This window comes from Capra hircus, chromosome 3 (genome assembly GCF_001704415.2).
Source record: "Capra hircus breed San Clemente chromosome 3, ASM170441v1, whole genome shotgun sequence".
NCBI classification, from domain to species: Eukaryota; Metazoa; Chordata; class Mammalia; order Artiodactyla; family Bovidae; genus Capra; species Capra hircus.
Window position 1 is genome coordinate 70,920,223 of NC_030810.1, and position 17,006 is coordinate 70,937,228.

The window sequence follows — 17,006 nt, forward strand, 5'->3', positions numbered from 1 at the left end:
TAATTTCCTTACTTAAGGAAAAACAACACCCCCCCCCCCCCCCAAAGAAACCAACAGCAAGACCACCAAAACTAGCACTGTAGACTATCTTTTTAATAAGTTGTCTTAAAAGCATTTCAGGTGTCTTTCAAGAGCTCCTTAAGGTATTCTGAAGGCTCTTCTTTCATTACACTGTATCAGCACTTAGTACACTTTTTAATGCTTTTCAGTTGAGAAGTCATGGTACTTCTGATAGTCATTAGCCTTCAAATAAATAGCTCCAGTAAGTGAACTGAGTTTAGTTGACATAAGCCAAAGACACTAAACCTGTTTCTCAATGGTGGTTTTGCTTAAAAAAAAAAAAAAAAAGATAAATATATCCATTATTCAAGTATAGATTTTTGTGGAAGCCTGAGGCACTAAGAGACTTCCTTCTCATCTTTACGTAGATATACTTTGATACTGTTTTGAAGATTTAAACTTGTGAAGATCGTTATCTGAGATACTGCTATGCATCTTACCAGTTTTAATCCCTTAAAGTAAATGTTAATAAAGGTGACTTAAATTGATTTCCAGTTGAAGTATTTCAGTTTATTTCAGTATTTCACTGAATAAGGTATTTTACATTTGTTAATAACTCTCTACTTTGTTCCAAGTTATTTATGTGACATAAAAAAATTCACAAATAAAGGGACTTCCCTGGTGATCCAATGGTGAAGTCTCCATGCTCCCACTGCAGTGGGTGCAGGTTTGAAACCTGGTCAGGCAGCTTCAGATTCTGTATAATTTGCAGTGCAGCCAAAAAAAAAAAAGACTGCAATATCCTGGAAAAGACAGATTATTAAGGTAAAAAACTAAGAAAATCTGAATAAAGTATAAACATAAAAAAAATACACACAAAATAAAGAATCAATGGAGACAAAAAAAGCATGTTACAATGTAACTGTAAGTAAATAACAGTGGACCCCTGAACAACACAGGTTTGAACTGGGTGGGTCCACTTACACATAGATTTTCCAATAAATCCATACTAAAGTACTACATGTTCTGCAGGAGTTGACCAGTTGGTTCGCAGATGTAGAACCGTGGGTATAGAGGGCCTACTTTAAGTTTTTGACTTTCAGCTGCTTGGGGCTCAGAGCCCCTCACCCCTTTGTTCAAGGGTCAGCTATCCTCAGAATACATTTTGTGAGCACCTCTAAGGTGGGTTAGCGAGGCTGGCACCTAGGTTCAGTTCTCTTCCTTATCACTGCTTCCCAATCTAGAAAGCTCAAATGCTGCCCTGTGTGGGAAGGATTGGAGATTTCCAATTTTGTGTTCCCTGTAAATGCACTATAGTGTTCCAAATATCTGTCATAACTGCAGTTTTGAATACCAGATAATTCAACCTTTTCTAGCATTCATGAGTCAGAAACCAGCATGCAAGTTACAAATAGATAAAAAGTTGACCCATCCCCTTGAGCCTGAGAAAAAACTGGGTAAATTCTCAGTTGCACAGAGAAACACAATACAAAAGGGCCACCAGTCTTGAGTGTTCCAACACCCTAGTAGCATGAGTTGAAGAAACATTCCGCTAAGAATGTCTCCTTCTGGAAGAACGTGTATGGGGTAAATGCTTGTTTTGATAGTTAATTCTCTCATATCAGGTCCTTAATGTAAAAACTTAATACTCTTGAAAAAGCTTTACTATAAAAGAGAACAGATACAGATGCTTCCCTCACTCCGCCTATAAATGTCATTTAGTTTTATTATGAGGCTGCTTGTGATCCTAAGCAGTAAACACAAAATAGGAAGTTTCTTATTTACTGAAATCCCAAGAAAGCAGTATGGTAGAAAATAGAGGTCCTGTGTGAATAACGACATAAAGGAAGCAATAAGCCACCAGGAAGCATGAATAGAAATGACTAGTGTTCCTTGGGTGTCATGAGTTGCTTAGCCAGGATGCATATTTCTGCCACTGGAGACTTTACCTCCTGGCCAAGTTAAAATTATTTGAATACTATTCACTGGAACACAGCATTGAATATGGATGAAAATCTAGATAAAAATCTATCTTACCTCCTGTTTCAGTTGCTAAGGAAAGAAAATAGCTCTCCTGCTTCTACCTTTAACCTAAACTTTCCAAGCAGTCTCTTTTAAGTCCTTTTCATAGCTTCATTTAGTTCTTTGGTCATGTATTAACATACACATGCTCCAACACTTATAACATTTCTTTGATTTCAACTATGACTTTTACACTTGCAGCAAGATCTCTGCATCCCAGCTTTACCAGTTTTCTGGATTTGAATGTGCAACTGGCATAGGGCATCATCTCCTATGCATCTCTCTATGTAATAATTACAGTATTGCTTATGTAGCTCTGAAAATACTACTTTAAATTTTTTGAATGTTAGCAAACTTTGTATTTTCTAAATATTTTGATTGAGGTTCTTTTCCTTTTTGCCCTCCTCAAAGGGTCTAAACATGAGTGGATCTTTTGTAGACACACCTATTTTTATTCCGGGTGGCATGTGACTGATTCTTTCTCAAATCAACTTTTTAAAGAGAAATCCCCCCAACAGGGCCGGTCTATGTTACTTTATGTGACGGTCATGCTAATTTTTAAATTATCTTTAGTAAATAAATAAAGAGGAGGTTTACAATTTTGTGATTTGCTTGGTGAATCTTAATTACGGAACTTCTTCTTCTTTCGAAACTTCTTTCCTGCTGCATTTGCTGCCTTTTCAGCCATTATCTCTGAGTACTTCCTTCGGTTATATCTAAAAAGAAAAACCAAACCTTTAAGTTCTAAAGTATGACACTCCAGACATTAGAAGTTAATGTAACTTTTTGGTGGTGTTTGGGGGGCAGAGGGGGTGGGGGTGATGGGCAGGTGCTTCTAAATTTTTTATTTTTGCATTTTCACTATCCAGCACACCTGTACCGAGTCCCATCATGAATAAGAAGCCACACTAGGCGCTGGAGACAGAGCAGTGAGCTAGCCAGCTGCAGTCCCTGCCCTCAGAACTTGTAGTCTAGTAAGAAAAATGTGGCCATGGAAGAGGCAGGCTTTTGGAAACTTTCATTCAACCACTAGAGACCCATGCTGTAATTTCTGAGACTGCTATCATGAAGATTACAAAATGCAGGTCAATATATGAAGTAAGCAAAGACTCAATCACCTTGTACCCGACACCTCTGTGGGACAGAAAGACAGGCTTAAGAGAGAGGAAAATGGGAGGAAATCTGACAGTTTGAACATGGGACTGAAGGGAGAAAGTGGTGTTAAGGACTTGCCCTAAGGGATGGAGGGCAATGCCATTCAGTCAGGAGAAACAGGACACTGGGAGGGGACTAGACGGGAGACCCCAAGTTAGCTCTCAGAGGGGCTTATGAGATACTCATTAGATGTTCCTGAGGCAGCAGCAGGTTATGTGGCTCTGGACTCAGAAGAGATCCAGACTATACATACATTTGAAAGTCAACAGTATATAGATTAATACAACTTTGTGGGGATGAGATTTCCAGGGAGAGAAATAAGCGAGAAAAGAGCATTGCTTATTTCTAAAAGTTTCACCATTACCCAGAATCATGAAAAAGTTTACATAACACTTGAATTAAATTTGTCTTCCATGCCTATATATTAACCTAATTTTTAAAATCCCTGATGAATATTTTCACTTTTGCTATTAAACCAGTCTGGAAGTTCAGCAGAAGTTTCTATATGAGGCATGCTTTTAAACCTATGCTATACACATACCTGCTTCAAGGACATTTAAACATACTTAACTGCCCCCATCTCGGGGCGGGCGGGGGCGGAAATCCAGCTGCATTCACTAGCTGTGCCTCTCTCGTCTTGCTCACAATTATTTCTTCAATTTACTCTCAAGTACCGTCCAGTCTAGTTTCCTCCCCACCACTCCCCTAAAAACTCCTGACAAGGTTATTGTGACGTCCACATACTAAATTCAGAGGAAGATCTTAGTTCATAGCTCACTTGCATTCTCAGCAGCATTTATTCCTGTTAACCACTCCCTCTGGCTTCTACCCGCCTGTAATACTCTCTTTCCTTGACTTCTTCGACACTGCTCTCCTGGTTTTCCTCCTGCCTCCCTGACTTCTTTCCTCGTCTCCTTTGTGGGTTCCTCCTCTAGTCAGTCTCATTTCCTTCTAAAGCAGTGGTTCTGAATCAAGAATGCTTATGTACACCAGGGAACATCTGAAAAACGTTTGAAGACATCTTTGAGTGTCATGAATTGGGAGGGAGGGGAGTGTGCTACCAGCATCTAATGGGCAGACACCAGGGATGCTGTTAAAGATCCTACAGTGTACAGTCCTCCCTAAGAATTATACCACCCAATATACCTAATAGTTCTGTTGAGAAACTGTGCTAAAGCATTTAAAAATTATCTTGAATTTAAAGTTTTTGCACATTCTAAAGGAAAACATATATTATAAAATGAAACATAAATTCCTTTACCTTCTGAACTCAGAATCAGCCAGCAGTTCCTCCACGATAGTTCTCTTCCTTTGTTTCTTAGGAAGTCGTGAATGGTAGAAGTCAGCAGGATTGTCAACAATGGTTCCAATCTATGAATGAATGGTTGAAATAAGTCATGTAATACCTGAAAGCCAAGCTGTTTTCATATCTCAGGGGAGCTCTAACAAAATTTATAGAAAGGAATGGAAAACACAGCTTATATTTTACCAGTATTAAAGTTAGTTTTGCCATTTCTTAAAAAAAATCACTTATTCAACCTGCACTGGGTCCTACTAGTGACATTTCTTCATTAAAATTTTTGAGTAAAACTAAAATTCCTTCTATGTAAGTGCTAGACTATAAATTCTTGATGAATAGTCTAAATAGAGGAAAAGTGGGACAGATAAAAATAACACCTTTTTAGTTTTCCAATTTAACAAGATTGATACACACATTCTATTATATACCTGTTAGACCTCCTAGGTTATCATAAATGCTGCCAGCTTAGAACCTTCTTACTGAACACTTGGCATTTGTTCATACATTCAAATAAAATATACAATGTCTGCTATGTGCCAGGGTTAGGGAAACAAAGAGTAACTGGTCCCTGCCAGTGAGTGGCCAGTTTTATAGAAGATCCAAAGGGACACGGCTAAAAATGAAAGCATAACCTAGTATTATGTTGAACAAAACACTCTAGATTCTCTGAAAACAAAGTGGCCAATTCTACCAAATGGAGGTAAAGAAGGTTTCACAAGGATGACATTTTCGCTTGGGTTTGTATGGGTAAAATTTCACCAAGCAAACATGGCAGAGCCAAACACTAAAGTCAGAATGACTAGGTCATCGGTGCATATCCTGAGAAGACTGAGCAGCTGAGTGTGTTGGAGCTTAGAGGGCTATGTGACCAAAATAAGGATTAGTGAACTGGTGTGGGTGCAGATTGTAAAGGGCTACATCACAGGATAGAGATTCTATCCTACAGGTTATAAAGAATCACTGGTGGTATTACTGAATATCTTGATACCACTGAGGTGTATCATTAGTATACGGTACACCCATCTTACAGGTCCCATATTTAGAGAGCTGATCTGGAAACCTAGTTACCATTTGGAACACTGTCTTTCAATGAGGAAAGCCATTACAGGCTGATGGCTATCTGAACTGGGTTCTGGCCATTATTATATGGTCCGAGCAGATATACACTGTAAATACACATTTAAGAGGAAACAAGTCACTATAGTGTTTCCCAGACTAAAATCCTCAGAACATCACTACTATTATTCTGTTTGCTTCATACCTGGAAGTACTTAGGGAAGCCATCTCTATCATTTTTCTTGTAAAACCTTTTTGGGTCCATGCTAGCTCTCATCTTCAGTGCTTTGAGATCATTTTTCAGTTCATCTGTCAGTTCTGGCGCTTTCATACCAAACCATCCATCACCTGCTGTTTTTTGTCGCTCTTGCTGAAGTTCAAAATTTCAAAAACAATTAGAAAATTCTAATTTTTAATAAGTAGTATATAACTACACCTCATTTCAATATTATGAAGAAAATTTCATGAATTAAAAACAAGTAAGGTTACTTTACAGGAATGTATGTATTAGTCTCCAGATACACCTTTCATAAAATGAATTAAATGACAAAAATCCATTTCTCTTGATACATTAGACACAGCACTATCAGTGTCATAAATGAAGACTCCTTAAAATTAATTTTGTATCTCAGTAAGAACTGCTAACTTGTTGGGAGAATAGCCAACAATGTCGATTTTTTATTGTCTGAGATATCCTACAAGATGTAAAGTATAAAAACATTCTTACTTCTGGAGCCTTTCTGTACACATTTAACATTTTTATTCAGTGACCCAGTTGTCTCTTAAGAGTTACCCTCTCCAACATGCCCAGAATTTGTGTTATTTCTAAAATTTAAAACCTTTCTATTTTTTGGAAAATTTACAGCAAGTTATTTGCTTAATTTCATTTTTTTGTTCATCAGCAAATATTAGTTTACTACCTGCCAGGGTGCTCTGGTCATATCAGTGACATTACTGGAGCACCATCCTCAAATTTCCTCGTGTACCATCCATAATTTCTTTATGCTTACTAGTTGAAATGGAAGTAGTCCCCTGTATTTTGCTCAAGAAATTCCTTGCTCCCATTTGGCAGACTAAATAGGCTGGTGTTTTTAGCTGGTTACATTACTTCAAGAGCCAGCAACAGAGTTCCCAGCCTTCTGTGAACAGTACCTATAAGCCACGACACTGTATGGTGTGGACAGTGACCTCATATACTGGCTGCCACTGTTTTTAATGAAGGGAAAAAAGATTGGATACATTGGTGTATCCAAATGCACCAATCGCTGCACTTTCACTTTGTGAAAATTTACATGAAATGTGTTTATGAAACCATATTTTATGGGCTCTTAGACATTTGTGATAATTTTCTTTGGAAACATATTTTAATTGTACAACCATGTTAGACAAGCTGAATATATATATAATCAAACACATTAAATGCTCTAAGAAAGAATCACTGTACTTACTCTGCGTTTTTTCTGAAGTTTATATTTTGATTCACTATATGGTGGGACACAGTAGTTTTTTTCAAATTCAGGAGTAATGACAGTTTTCTGCAGAAGCTACAAATATATTAAACTGGTTTTAAAATAATGTCAAAATGTCAGTATTTTTTCAACATTTTTGCCTTAAAAAAGAAACATCTCCCACACTGATGACTCCAGATACATTAACCTTCTTTATAGACAGACATACTACTGCAAAGTTGTTCCTGTTCTTAAATCTATATATAAAAATAAAAATGCTTTAGGAGACAAATTGAAGGGTTATTTTAGGGTATCTATAAAATTAATATTCATCTCAAATTTCTTTTTCTAATTTGAATTTGCATACATCAGACATACTTTAATGTGTCCACTCGCATTTCATTGGTTTGCAACCAGCTACCTGCACCAACCAACTGGAAAATAAAGACAACAGAAACAATGCTATAGTGTTCTGGAACTTCCTGAAAAAACAAACACACACACACCTGACTAGCCTAAGTTCTTTTGATGTTGACAAAACAGCTTTATGTGATCTGAGACCAGCTAGACTACTGATAAGAACAGCAGTATAGATTTTGATTAAACAACACATGCTTTTAATGGTACACCAATTTAATCATGCCATCAAGCAAATCTGCTTTCTGCAACTCAACAACATATCAAAGATATTCTTTCAATGTCAATTCATGCAAAGATCAACTTCATTCATAGCTGTTAAGCACAATTTTTCTTGATACTTAGTTTAACAGTCTCCATTAAATTTTTTCCATTAAATATTATAAACATCATCTCTGAATACTTGTTATTATTTCTGTAAAACAGATTCCAAAATGTGTCATTTAAATTTTGATAGGTACCACTAAATTGCCTTGAATCCAAGTAGCATAAACTCCTACCAGAAGTTAATTAGTACCTTTTTTTTTTTTTTAAACATAGCTAACACTGGTGATTATCTCTGTGTTTTGTCAGTGGTACCTCATGAATGTTTCCATTTGCTGCTGATCATCTTTTTGTGTGTTTGTTTTTAGCTGTGTTTAAGTCTTCTTCTGTGGAATGCCTGCATTTGTTTGGGAGTGGGGGGTGGTGTTCTTTTTCATTTTTATACAAGGTTGTGTTCTTATTAATTTGAAGAATTATATTCTGTATCTTAGTGGTATTAAACCCATGGCCTTTTACTTATCTTTGTTTAGATGTTTTTAATTGTGTAAGTTTAAAAACTTTATGCAGTCAAATATGTTAATCTTTTCTGAAATGTCTTCTGCATTTTTTGATTACTTGCCTAGGGTAATTAAATACTGTCTTAATACTGTGTATGTGACTAAAAGGAACCGCAGCCTCATTAGTCATTTCCCTAGAACAAGAACTAAAGACAGTTCACAGAGCCGTTAGCCCGCAAAACAGTTCGCAGGAACGCAGCAAATATTAACTTGGTCAATAACATTTGCAATTATTAAATCCTCAATTCAAATTTAGGACTAGAAGTTGCTGGGTAGCACGGTAGTGGTCTAGACTTTCCTATCAGTCAGAGAAGAGTGCATGACATTTATTTTATAGGTTATTAAGAGCTGGTTGTGTATCAAGTACTACAGTAGGGTTTAGAGTGGTTCTCAACTGAGCAACTGGCAATGTCTGAAGACATTCTGAGGTGAGGGGCATGAACCGGTAGAGATGGATGCTACTGGCACCGATGGGGTAGAGGCTGGGATGCTGCTAAACATTCTACAATGCACATGACATCTTCCCACAGCAAACATCAGCTTTGCTGAGGTTGAGAAATCCTGTTTTTTTCAGTGCTAAGAACACAGCCAGGGAGACGGAGCCAGATGAACAGAGGCACCTTGAAATGCTCTGGGGAACCACGCAAGGACTTAAACAGGAGAATATCATGGTCAGATGGTATCCTGTGTTTTTAGAATGAGAAATCTAGCAAGACCATTGTGGATGGCTTGAAGAAGAGGAGGCCAATGCAGTGGTCTAGATAAAAAGTAAAACAGATGTCACTAGTCAGTGACAGTGGGGTGGAAAGAAGGGAGTGGAATATTAATAGAAAATATATAAGAAGCGCTGTCCTTTAAGCTTAGTTACTGATTACAAAAGAGAAATAGATTTTGGTGTCATTAACCAGGATAAATAATACAAGAGGAGAAGCTGGTTCAGGCAAGGAAGAAGAAAAGGGCAATTAGTGAAGTCAAGTGCCTGAACACATCTGAATGAACAAAGAATAGGCACCTGAGTTTAAAGACCTGTGTAGGCTGCAAGATTAGAAAATACTACAGATTTAGGAGGAAGCCATTCAAGGTGGCAGCAGAAACTGAAGGCTTGTGTAAGATTACCTAACGTGTAATTTCCTTCTAAAAATATATGTACAATTTAATGTCTATGAGCACATATGCTTTTTCCTGGTGGGGTTAATGGGTACTCACAGCTTTCAGATTTTCAACAGAGTCCAAAGCAGTGAGGAATGAAAAATATAGCAAGAAAAAACAAAAACTCTGGGATCACAACTGGTACTTGCCAGAAGAGGAATACTGACCCTACATTAGTTTTCAAATGTCCCCTTTGGCTGGGATTTTATGATAAAAAAAGAAATGACTCTCCTGCAAAGAGAGAAAAAAGGAGCACAGTAGGCTAATGTGGTTTCACTGCAGGAAAACTAGTCTCTTACCAAGGACTAATCATTTCTAGAAGTGACTGGTGAGTTCTGTGCAGCTTACCTCATCTTTCCTTTTCTCTTTCATCTGTGTTAGGGTTCTCTTGTTCAACTGTAGCTTGTCTGCATTGAAATTAATATACAAACCACCCAGCTCCTTAATATTCAGTCCAGTATCTATGCTGCTGCTCGTCAACTTCAGACTGAAAGAGAAATGATCACTTTTAAGTGATTAAGAAATAATCTTTAGATCGTTTAGCAATTCAAAATGAAAACTGAGACTTTTCATTTAGAAGAAATTATAGGATAAATAATGAATTAAGCCCTGTGAGAGCACATCCAAATTTATTCCCCAAATTTTCTTAAAAGGAGATTAAGGCCATATTATATGTCAACAGACTTCATACACGTATTTTACAAGGAAAGAATTATAGAAAAAAGGAAATACATCTGGCATTTAGCTCAACTTCATATCTAGGTAGTAAATTAATAAATGTCCATATTTTTCCATGTCAAAAGCCAATGAGACAGACAAGGCCTTTTTCTCTGTACTTCTAAGTTATCCAAACTTGGAATTTTTTCCTGGTATTTAAGGACATTTAGTAGTGCCTCTAAATCAGTGAATTTTAAACAATAGTGAGCATCTGTATTTTCCACCAGAGCTTAAAAAAAAATGTAACTGTCATACCCTAGATCCACCAAATCAGAATCTTCAGCAGTTGGCTTGGGCTTCTGCTGTATTTATGTAATTACTAAAGTCTTTTTAATAAGTACACTTATAAACACTTGGACTTAGTTTCTTCCCTAATTATTCATATAAACTGAGCAGTTTAAAGTTTCCATAAACAACCTCTATTCAATTACAGTGCCTTGGCAGTGATTCTCAACCCTGAGTGTATGTTACAATTATCCTGGGGAAAGGGTATGGCTTGTAAAAAAAATCAGTCCACCTGAGACTAGTCTCGGAGATTTCACTGGTTTAGAGTGAAGACTGGGCATCTGTTAACGCACAGTTCCTTAACCAAGGATACCTGTATTTTCAGTGGATACACTGCCACCAAAGGCCTGTGCCTGGGAAAAACAAATTTGGAAACCAGAAAAACTAAAGAAACCGCCTCCAAAGAGTGCTTTTTAATGCCAGTAGATGGGATTATAGGTTACTATTTTTCTCAGTTTTCCTCTATTTTTCATTTTCTCTACAATCAACATGCATAAAAAAGCCAAGTTACCTTCCTGCCCTTTTGTATGTTGCTCTTAATAATCATGCAAGAAAATCGTAACATCATTTTTAATACACCATCAAATGGAGTACTTTTAGCTCTCACCAGTGGGAAAAATATGACTAACAAAGGCACCCACATAAACAAGGGAAACCCTGACAGATAAAGAACCTAAAGCAGTAATTTTTTTTCAGTTCCTATGGTTTGTAATACTTCTATGGTAAATTATTGCCACTTGAAGCTTGTATCAAAAGCTTACTTTAAAAAAATAAAAAGATAAAACTTACAGTTTAGATTTTGTGTTACTTAGCAAGTTGTCTTCATCACTAAGCTCATTATCTTTATTTCTGTCATGGTCTGATAGTTCTTCTTCACTTTCTTCCTCTTCTTCCTCTTCCTCCTCCTCCTCCTCAATGGCAACCTCACCTGCCTTGTCTTCTTCATCCAAGTAAAAATTTTTATCAGCACTCAATCCGGGAGTAGTGTCAATCACAAACAATGCATTGTCATGTGACAGATTTTCTGAGTCTCCATTTAGGGACTCTTTGTTACCGTTATTTTCAACAAAACACACAGTGTCCTCTTCATTCTCACTGTGTTCAGACTGCTGGCTTTCATCACTGCTGAGAACTAACAAAACAGAATCATCTTTATCCTGAGTTGTACTGAACTCAAGATTACTTGGTCTGGTATCACTCTCAGAATCTACCTCCTTTTCTTTGCTCATGTCTTCACTAACACCTATAACTGTGCACTCTTCAGCATCACTCTCAGAATCTGCCTCCTTTTCTTTGCTCATGTCTTCACTAACACCTATAACTGTGCACTCTTCAGCATCACTCTCAGAATCTGCCTCCTTTTCTTTGCTCATGGCTTCACTAACACCTATAACTGTGCACTCTTCAGCATCACTATCATCATCATCACCAGGTTCTGAATAGTCACTTGTTTTTATGGCATTCTTTCTCTCTTCATTCCATCTGTCCATTTCCACAACTGCAAATGTTTGAGCCAACGATTTCATCACAGCCTTACAGTTCAGAGTTGAAGATTCTGATGTGGTTTTGTCACTTTCAGGGGTTGAATGACTTTGAGAAACTAACTGCTGAAGGCCAGTATCCTGAAGTTCAGAAAGATTCTTCAACTGAGAGCTCTTCTCATTACCTTCTTTCCCCCCATCTATTATTTTTTTGGCTTCTTCATCTAAACTTTTACAATTCTGCTTTATTTCTTTGAGAGGTGAAATACTGTCCTGCTTTTCCTCTCTTATGGTAAAATTTTGGTTTTTTTTCACGGCTAGTTTTTTTCCTGAAATTCCAAAGAGGAATCATCATCAGGGTCATTACAAATTTCATTATTAGAGAAATTTGGCTTATTTATCTGAGAAAGTGATCTTGCTAGTAAACGGGAAGTTCGTCTGTTAACTGAATCCTCTAAATTCACAGGTGTATGTATGATTTCCTTCTCATTTTCTAGTACAATCTTAGTATCATTCTCCTCAGTTTGTGCCTGTAATTTCCTTTGCATACTCCTTGTTGTTCTCCTAGTTGCAATTCCAGAAAATGAAATGTCTGAGCATGATGACTCAGCATCAGAAATAACTTCCACATGGGATTCTTGCTTTGGCTCTCTTTGGGATTTAGCCTTACTTCTTCTGGTTGTTGTTTCTGTGGGAGGCATAATTCTAGAAATACCTGAAACATGTGAGTCTGCTTCAGAGACGACTTCTTCAGTATGAGACTCACTTACCCGAGTTATTTTCAGCCTTTTCCTTACACTAGAAACTGGGGTGCCTGCAACTAAGATCTGTCTTCTCCTAGTTACTCTGAAAACAGGATCCTGGACCTCACACACAGAAGAACAATCTGACTCTGCTTCAGAAATCTCGCCATTTGTCGAAGGTTTGTTCATTTCTGGTAATGAGCCTGTAGTTCCACTCTTCCTGGTTTTAGGAGCTGGACTTCGTTCTGGAGTGGTCTGTGATTCAGCTGTATTTTGGTTATCAGGTGAAGACCCCTTCCTGCCTTTTGGGTGCACTTGAAGTCTTGTGACAGCAGAATTCTGTAAGCCAAATACACTGTAATTTAGGTAGGGCTGGGAAAAGGGAAAAGTGAATGAGTCACTCCCTTCAAAAGCAAATGTTAAGGGGGCACTGGAAAAACTCAGTAAAGAAAATTAACGTAAAACAGTAACTACCATCACCAACCACAATTTAAAAAATCAATAGCTAGATACTGGATCTGACTTCGCATTTGCAGGCCCTGCCTCACTAGCGTCACCTCAGTCCTGACTTCAGGAAACAAATAACTGCAAATAAAAATCTTCCTCACGCAAGGTCACAAATGCCTGGTGGACCTACATTCCGACACACATACAGGAAAAGAACAAAGAAGCCAACGATGTGTTCCGGCAAACAGGCCAATGAAATCGGTCGCTGTCCTTACTTTTCGTATCTACGGGGACTAATACTCCCTTCCCTTCATCGCAGCATCAGAGGCAGCAGACAATTAGCACCACTGAATTACGAGGTGACGTCACCGCAGTCCTCTCCCCTCCAGAAGGAAGTGCTGTCGGGGCACAGTCTTCCCACGTGAAGACGGTGCCTTTTCCAATCCACGCTTGGCGGCCGAAATTAATCCTCCAATAGCAGTAAGGTTAAAAAACGAGCAGTTCATCTGAATTACGGAACTGAACTACGCAAATCAAGGTACCTAATCTATTACCTGCCAAGCATTACCTTAAAAGATCCTAATGTGGTCTTTAGAAGCTACAGGCTTAGAGAGGAGCCTGGTACGCAGAAGCGCGCCGCCAATTCTGGCTTTTCTGCCGTTCCTTCCCCAGACTCCACGGGACCCCTGCACCGCCCACCTTCTTCAGCACCGTTCTGCGAAGCAGTTAGAAGAAATGAGGGAGACTGTCGAGTTTTCCTACCTTCTGCTGCAAGCTTTCAACTGACGTGGCTTGGTTCCCGGCCCGAGGCCGCGCAGACCTAGTAACCACCATCTTCCAGGCGTGCGGCCCCCGCAGTCTCCCTCTGTTCCCGCGCCCCGGAAGTACGTCAGAGATGCGCCTACTCGCGTTTCCCGCGAGAATCTCGGAACGCAAGAGAATCTCGTGCCGCCTCGGCCACTCAGACCTAGGTCTAGGCAATCCGAGCCGAGAAGGGCTAGGGTTTTAGAGTTCAGTACAGTGCGGGACCGGAGAAGGCAACGGCACCCCGCTCCAGTATTCTTGCTTGGAAAATCCCATGGATGGAGGAGCCTGGTGGGCTGCAGTCCGTGGGATCGCGAAGTCGGACACGACTGAGCAACTTCACTTTCACTTTTCACTCTCATGCATTGGAGAAGGAAATGGCAACCCACTCCGGTGTTCTTGCCTGGAGAATCCCAGGGTCAGAAGAGCCTGGTAGGCTGCCATCTCTGGGGTCGCACAGAGTCGGACACGACTGAAACGACTTAGCAGCAGCAGCAGCAACAGTGCGGGACTCCCATGGATGGAGGAGCCTGGTGATCTGCAGTCAATGGGGTTGCTAAGAATCGGACACGGCTGAGAGACTTCACTTTCGCTTTCATGCATTGGAGAAGGAAATGGCAACCCACTCCAGTGTTCTTGCTTGGAGAATCCCAGGGACGGGGGAGCCTGGTGGGCTGCCATCTATGGGGTCGCACAGAGTTGGACACGACTAAAGCGACTTAGCAGCAGCAACAGTGCGGGGCTTCCCTGGTGGCTCAGACGGTGAAGCGTCTGCCTACAATGCGGGAGACCTGGGTTCAATCCCTGGGTCGGGAAGATCTCCTGGAGAAGGAAAGGGCAACCCACTCCTGTATTCTTGTCTGGAAAATCCCATGGACGGAGGAACCTGGTAGGCTACAGTCCGTGGGGTCGCAAAGAGTCGACACGACTGAGCGACTAAACTCACTTGCACTCACTCACAGTGCGGTAGAAGACAGCCCAGGCTGGGTCAGGGAGAGACCTTCCCGCAATGATCTAGGGCCCTTGTCCCTATTACACCCGAATGAATTAGAAAATAGCATCATGTGCCGACTACATCTATCCTCTCGTTTGTTCAGCAAAAGTCTTAATGTAGCCATGGTTATGGCCAAAGGAGACGTTTGCATTATCTATCGCAACCTTAAAAAAAACAAAAACACTCTCCCCCCAACACACTCTTCTATTACGTGTGGAAGTTAAATAAAATAAAAGCCCTAGTTAGGGTAAAAGACGTGTTTGCTAAATGCCCAGGAACTCGACTAGTTAGGAAGGAAGCTATATAATTTAAAGGTGAGATGGTGTGTAGGGATGGGGAATAAGCAGAATAGAAGAATGTTAAATTGCAAAGGAGAGAGATGTTTTTAAAAGGTTTTTTTTTCAGTGAAAGGAAGAGAATGATCAGAACGAAGAAGAGCTTTTTGATTTTTCCTTCAGAATGAAGAGAGAAGAGCTAGAATATGTTTGAGGGCAATGGATTGAAGAAGTAAACAGACGTTGGAGATGAGAACGCGAGCCTCATTGTATCTTTTCTCTCCTTTATAACAGAAAACTGATTTTTTTTTTTTTTGCCTTAAAGTCACGAAGTACAGAATTTTCAGTGGGCACACTGCCCTCAGCTAAATAACTCCTCTCATAGTTTTCTTTGCAGACAGATAAGGGCTGTTTGAGCTAATTACAGATCATTAAGTGTTGGGTAGTTCTCTGCTGCTGCGTCGCTTCAGTCCTGTCCGACTCTGCGACCCAATAGTCGGCAGCCCACCAGGCTCCTCCGTCCTGGGATTCTCCAGGCAAGAATACTGGAGTGGGCTGCCACTTCCTTCTCCAATGCATGAAAGTGAAAAGTGAAAGTGAAGTCGCTCAGTCGTATCCGACTCTTCGAGACCCCATGGACTGCAGCCTGTCAGGCTCCTGCGTCCATGGGAGTTTCCAGGTAAGAGTACTGGAGTGGGTTGCCATTGCCTTCTCTGGGGTAGTTCTCTAGAGACCTCTTAAAAGAGGAGGTTCTCCTTGCCTTTAACTTCATTCCACTCCCTAGAGTCATGTTCCCTGGTTTTCAAGCAGCAATCTTGTGCCATGAAGAGGAGAGCTATGCTTTAAGGATCGCAGAGCAGTGACAAAAAAGTTTCTGACAAATTGGGGAACTGCCATATCAGTTGTTGCAGTCGCTCAGTTGTGTCCAACTTTTTGTGACCCCGTGAATTGGAGCACGCCAGGCTTCCCTTTCACTACTGTCTCCCAGTTTGCACAAACTCACATCCAGTGATGCCACCCAACCGTCTCATCCTGTCATCCCCTTCTCCTCCTGCCCTCAATCTTTCCCAGCATCAGGGTCTTTTCCAGTAAGTCAGCTCTTTGCATCAGGTGGCCAAAGTATTGGAGTTTCAGCTTCAGCTTTAGTCCTTCCAATGAATATGCTGATTTCCTTTAGGATGGACTGGTTTGATCTCCTTGCTGTCCAAGGGACTCTCAAGAGTAGTCTCAGCACCAAAGTTTGAAAGCATCAGTTCTTCAGTGCTCGGACTTTATGGTCCAACTTTCACATCTTGTACATGACTACTGGAAAAACCATAGCTTTGACTATACAGACCTTTGCTGGCAAAGTTATATCTCTGCTTTTTAATATACTGTCTAGGTCTCTCATAGCTTTTCTTTCAAGGAGCAAGTGTCTTGTTCTAAACAGACTAATTTTAGAGCTATTTCACATGAGAGAAACATCTCTCACTTTAAACCACTGTTATTTGGGGATTTTCTGTGTTTTGCAGCTGAGCCTAATCCCAGCTAAAGAAAAGAATTTTTTTAAAAACTGGAGATGAAGCTGTAGAGGAACGCTCCTTCCTTTGAGATAAGAGGAAAAAGTTGATAATTGAAGCAGACAGGAGACTGTAAATGCAGGGGAATTAAAGTGGAGAGAAGAGGAGGGATCTGAGAGAACATCAATCCATGTAAGTTGGAGTAGGTAAGAAAGAAGACATGCTAAATTTGAAGAGATGGGATGGGGTAGAGAAAGGAAGGTGAACCAACAAGGTGGGTAATGGAGATCAAAGCAGCAGAAGACAACAGCTTCAGTCATAGTAATCAGTAGTTCAGTTCAGCCGCTCAGTCGTGTCCGACCCTGTGACCCCATGAATCACAGCATGCCAGGC

The 17,006-nt window shown here is 39.9% G+C and overlaps 1 protein-coding gene across 1 annotated transcript; it reads right to left on the reverse strand.

Moving 5' to 3' along the window:
- On the reverse strand, positions 73-14,068 carry DNTTIP2 (deoxynucleotidyltransferase terminal interacting protein 2). Its single transcript, XM_005678082.3, is given in 9 exon segments — positions 73-803; positions 2,620-2,738; positions 4,439-4,548; positions 5,739-5,903; positions 6,982-7,077; positions 9,717-9,855; positions 11,160-12,198; positions 12,201-12,933; positions 13,804-14,068. Coding segments are annotated over 8 exon segments (2,448 nt in total). The 5' UTR covers positions 13,876-14,068; the 3' UTR covers positions 73-803; positions 2,620-2,644.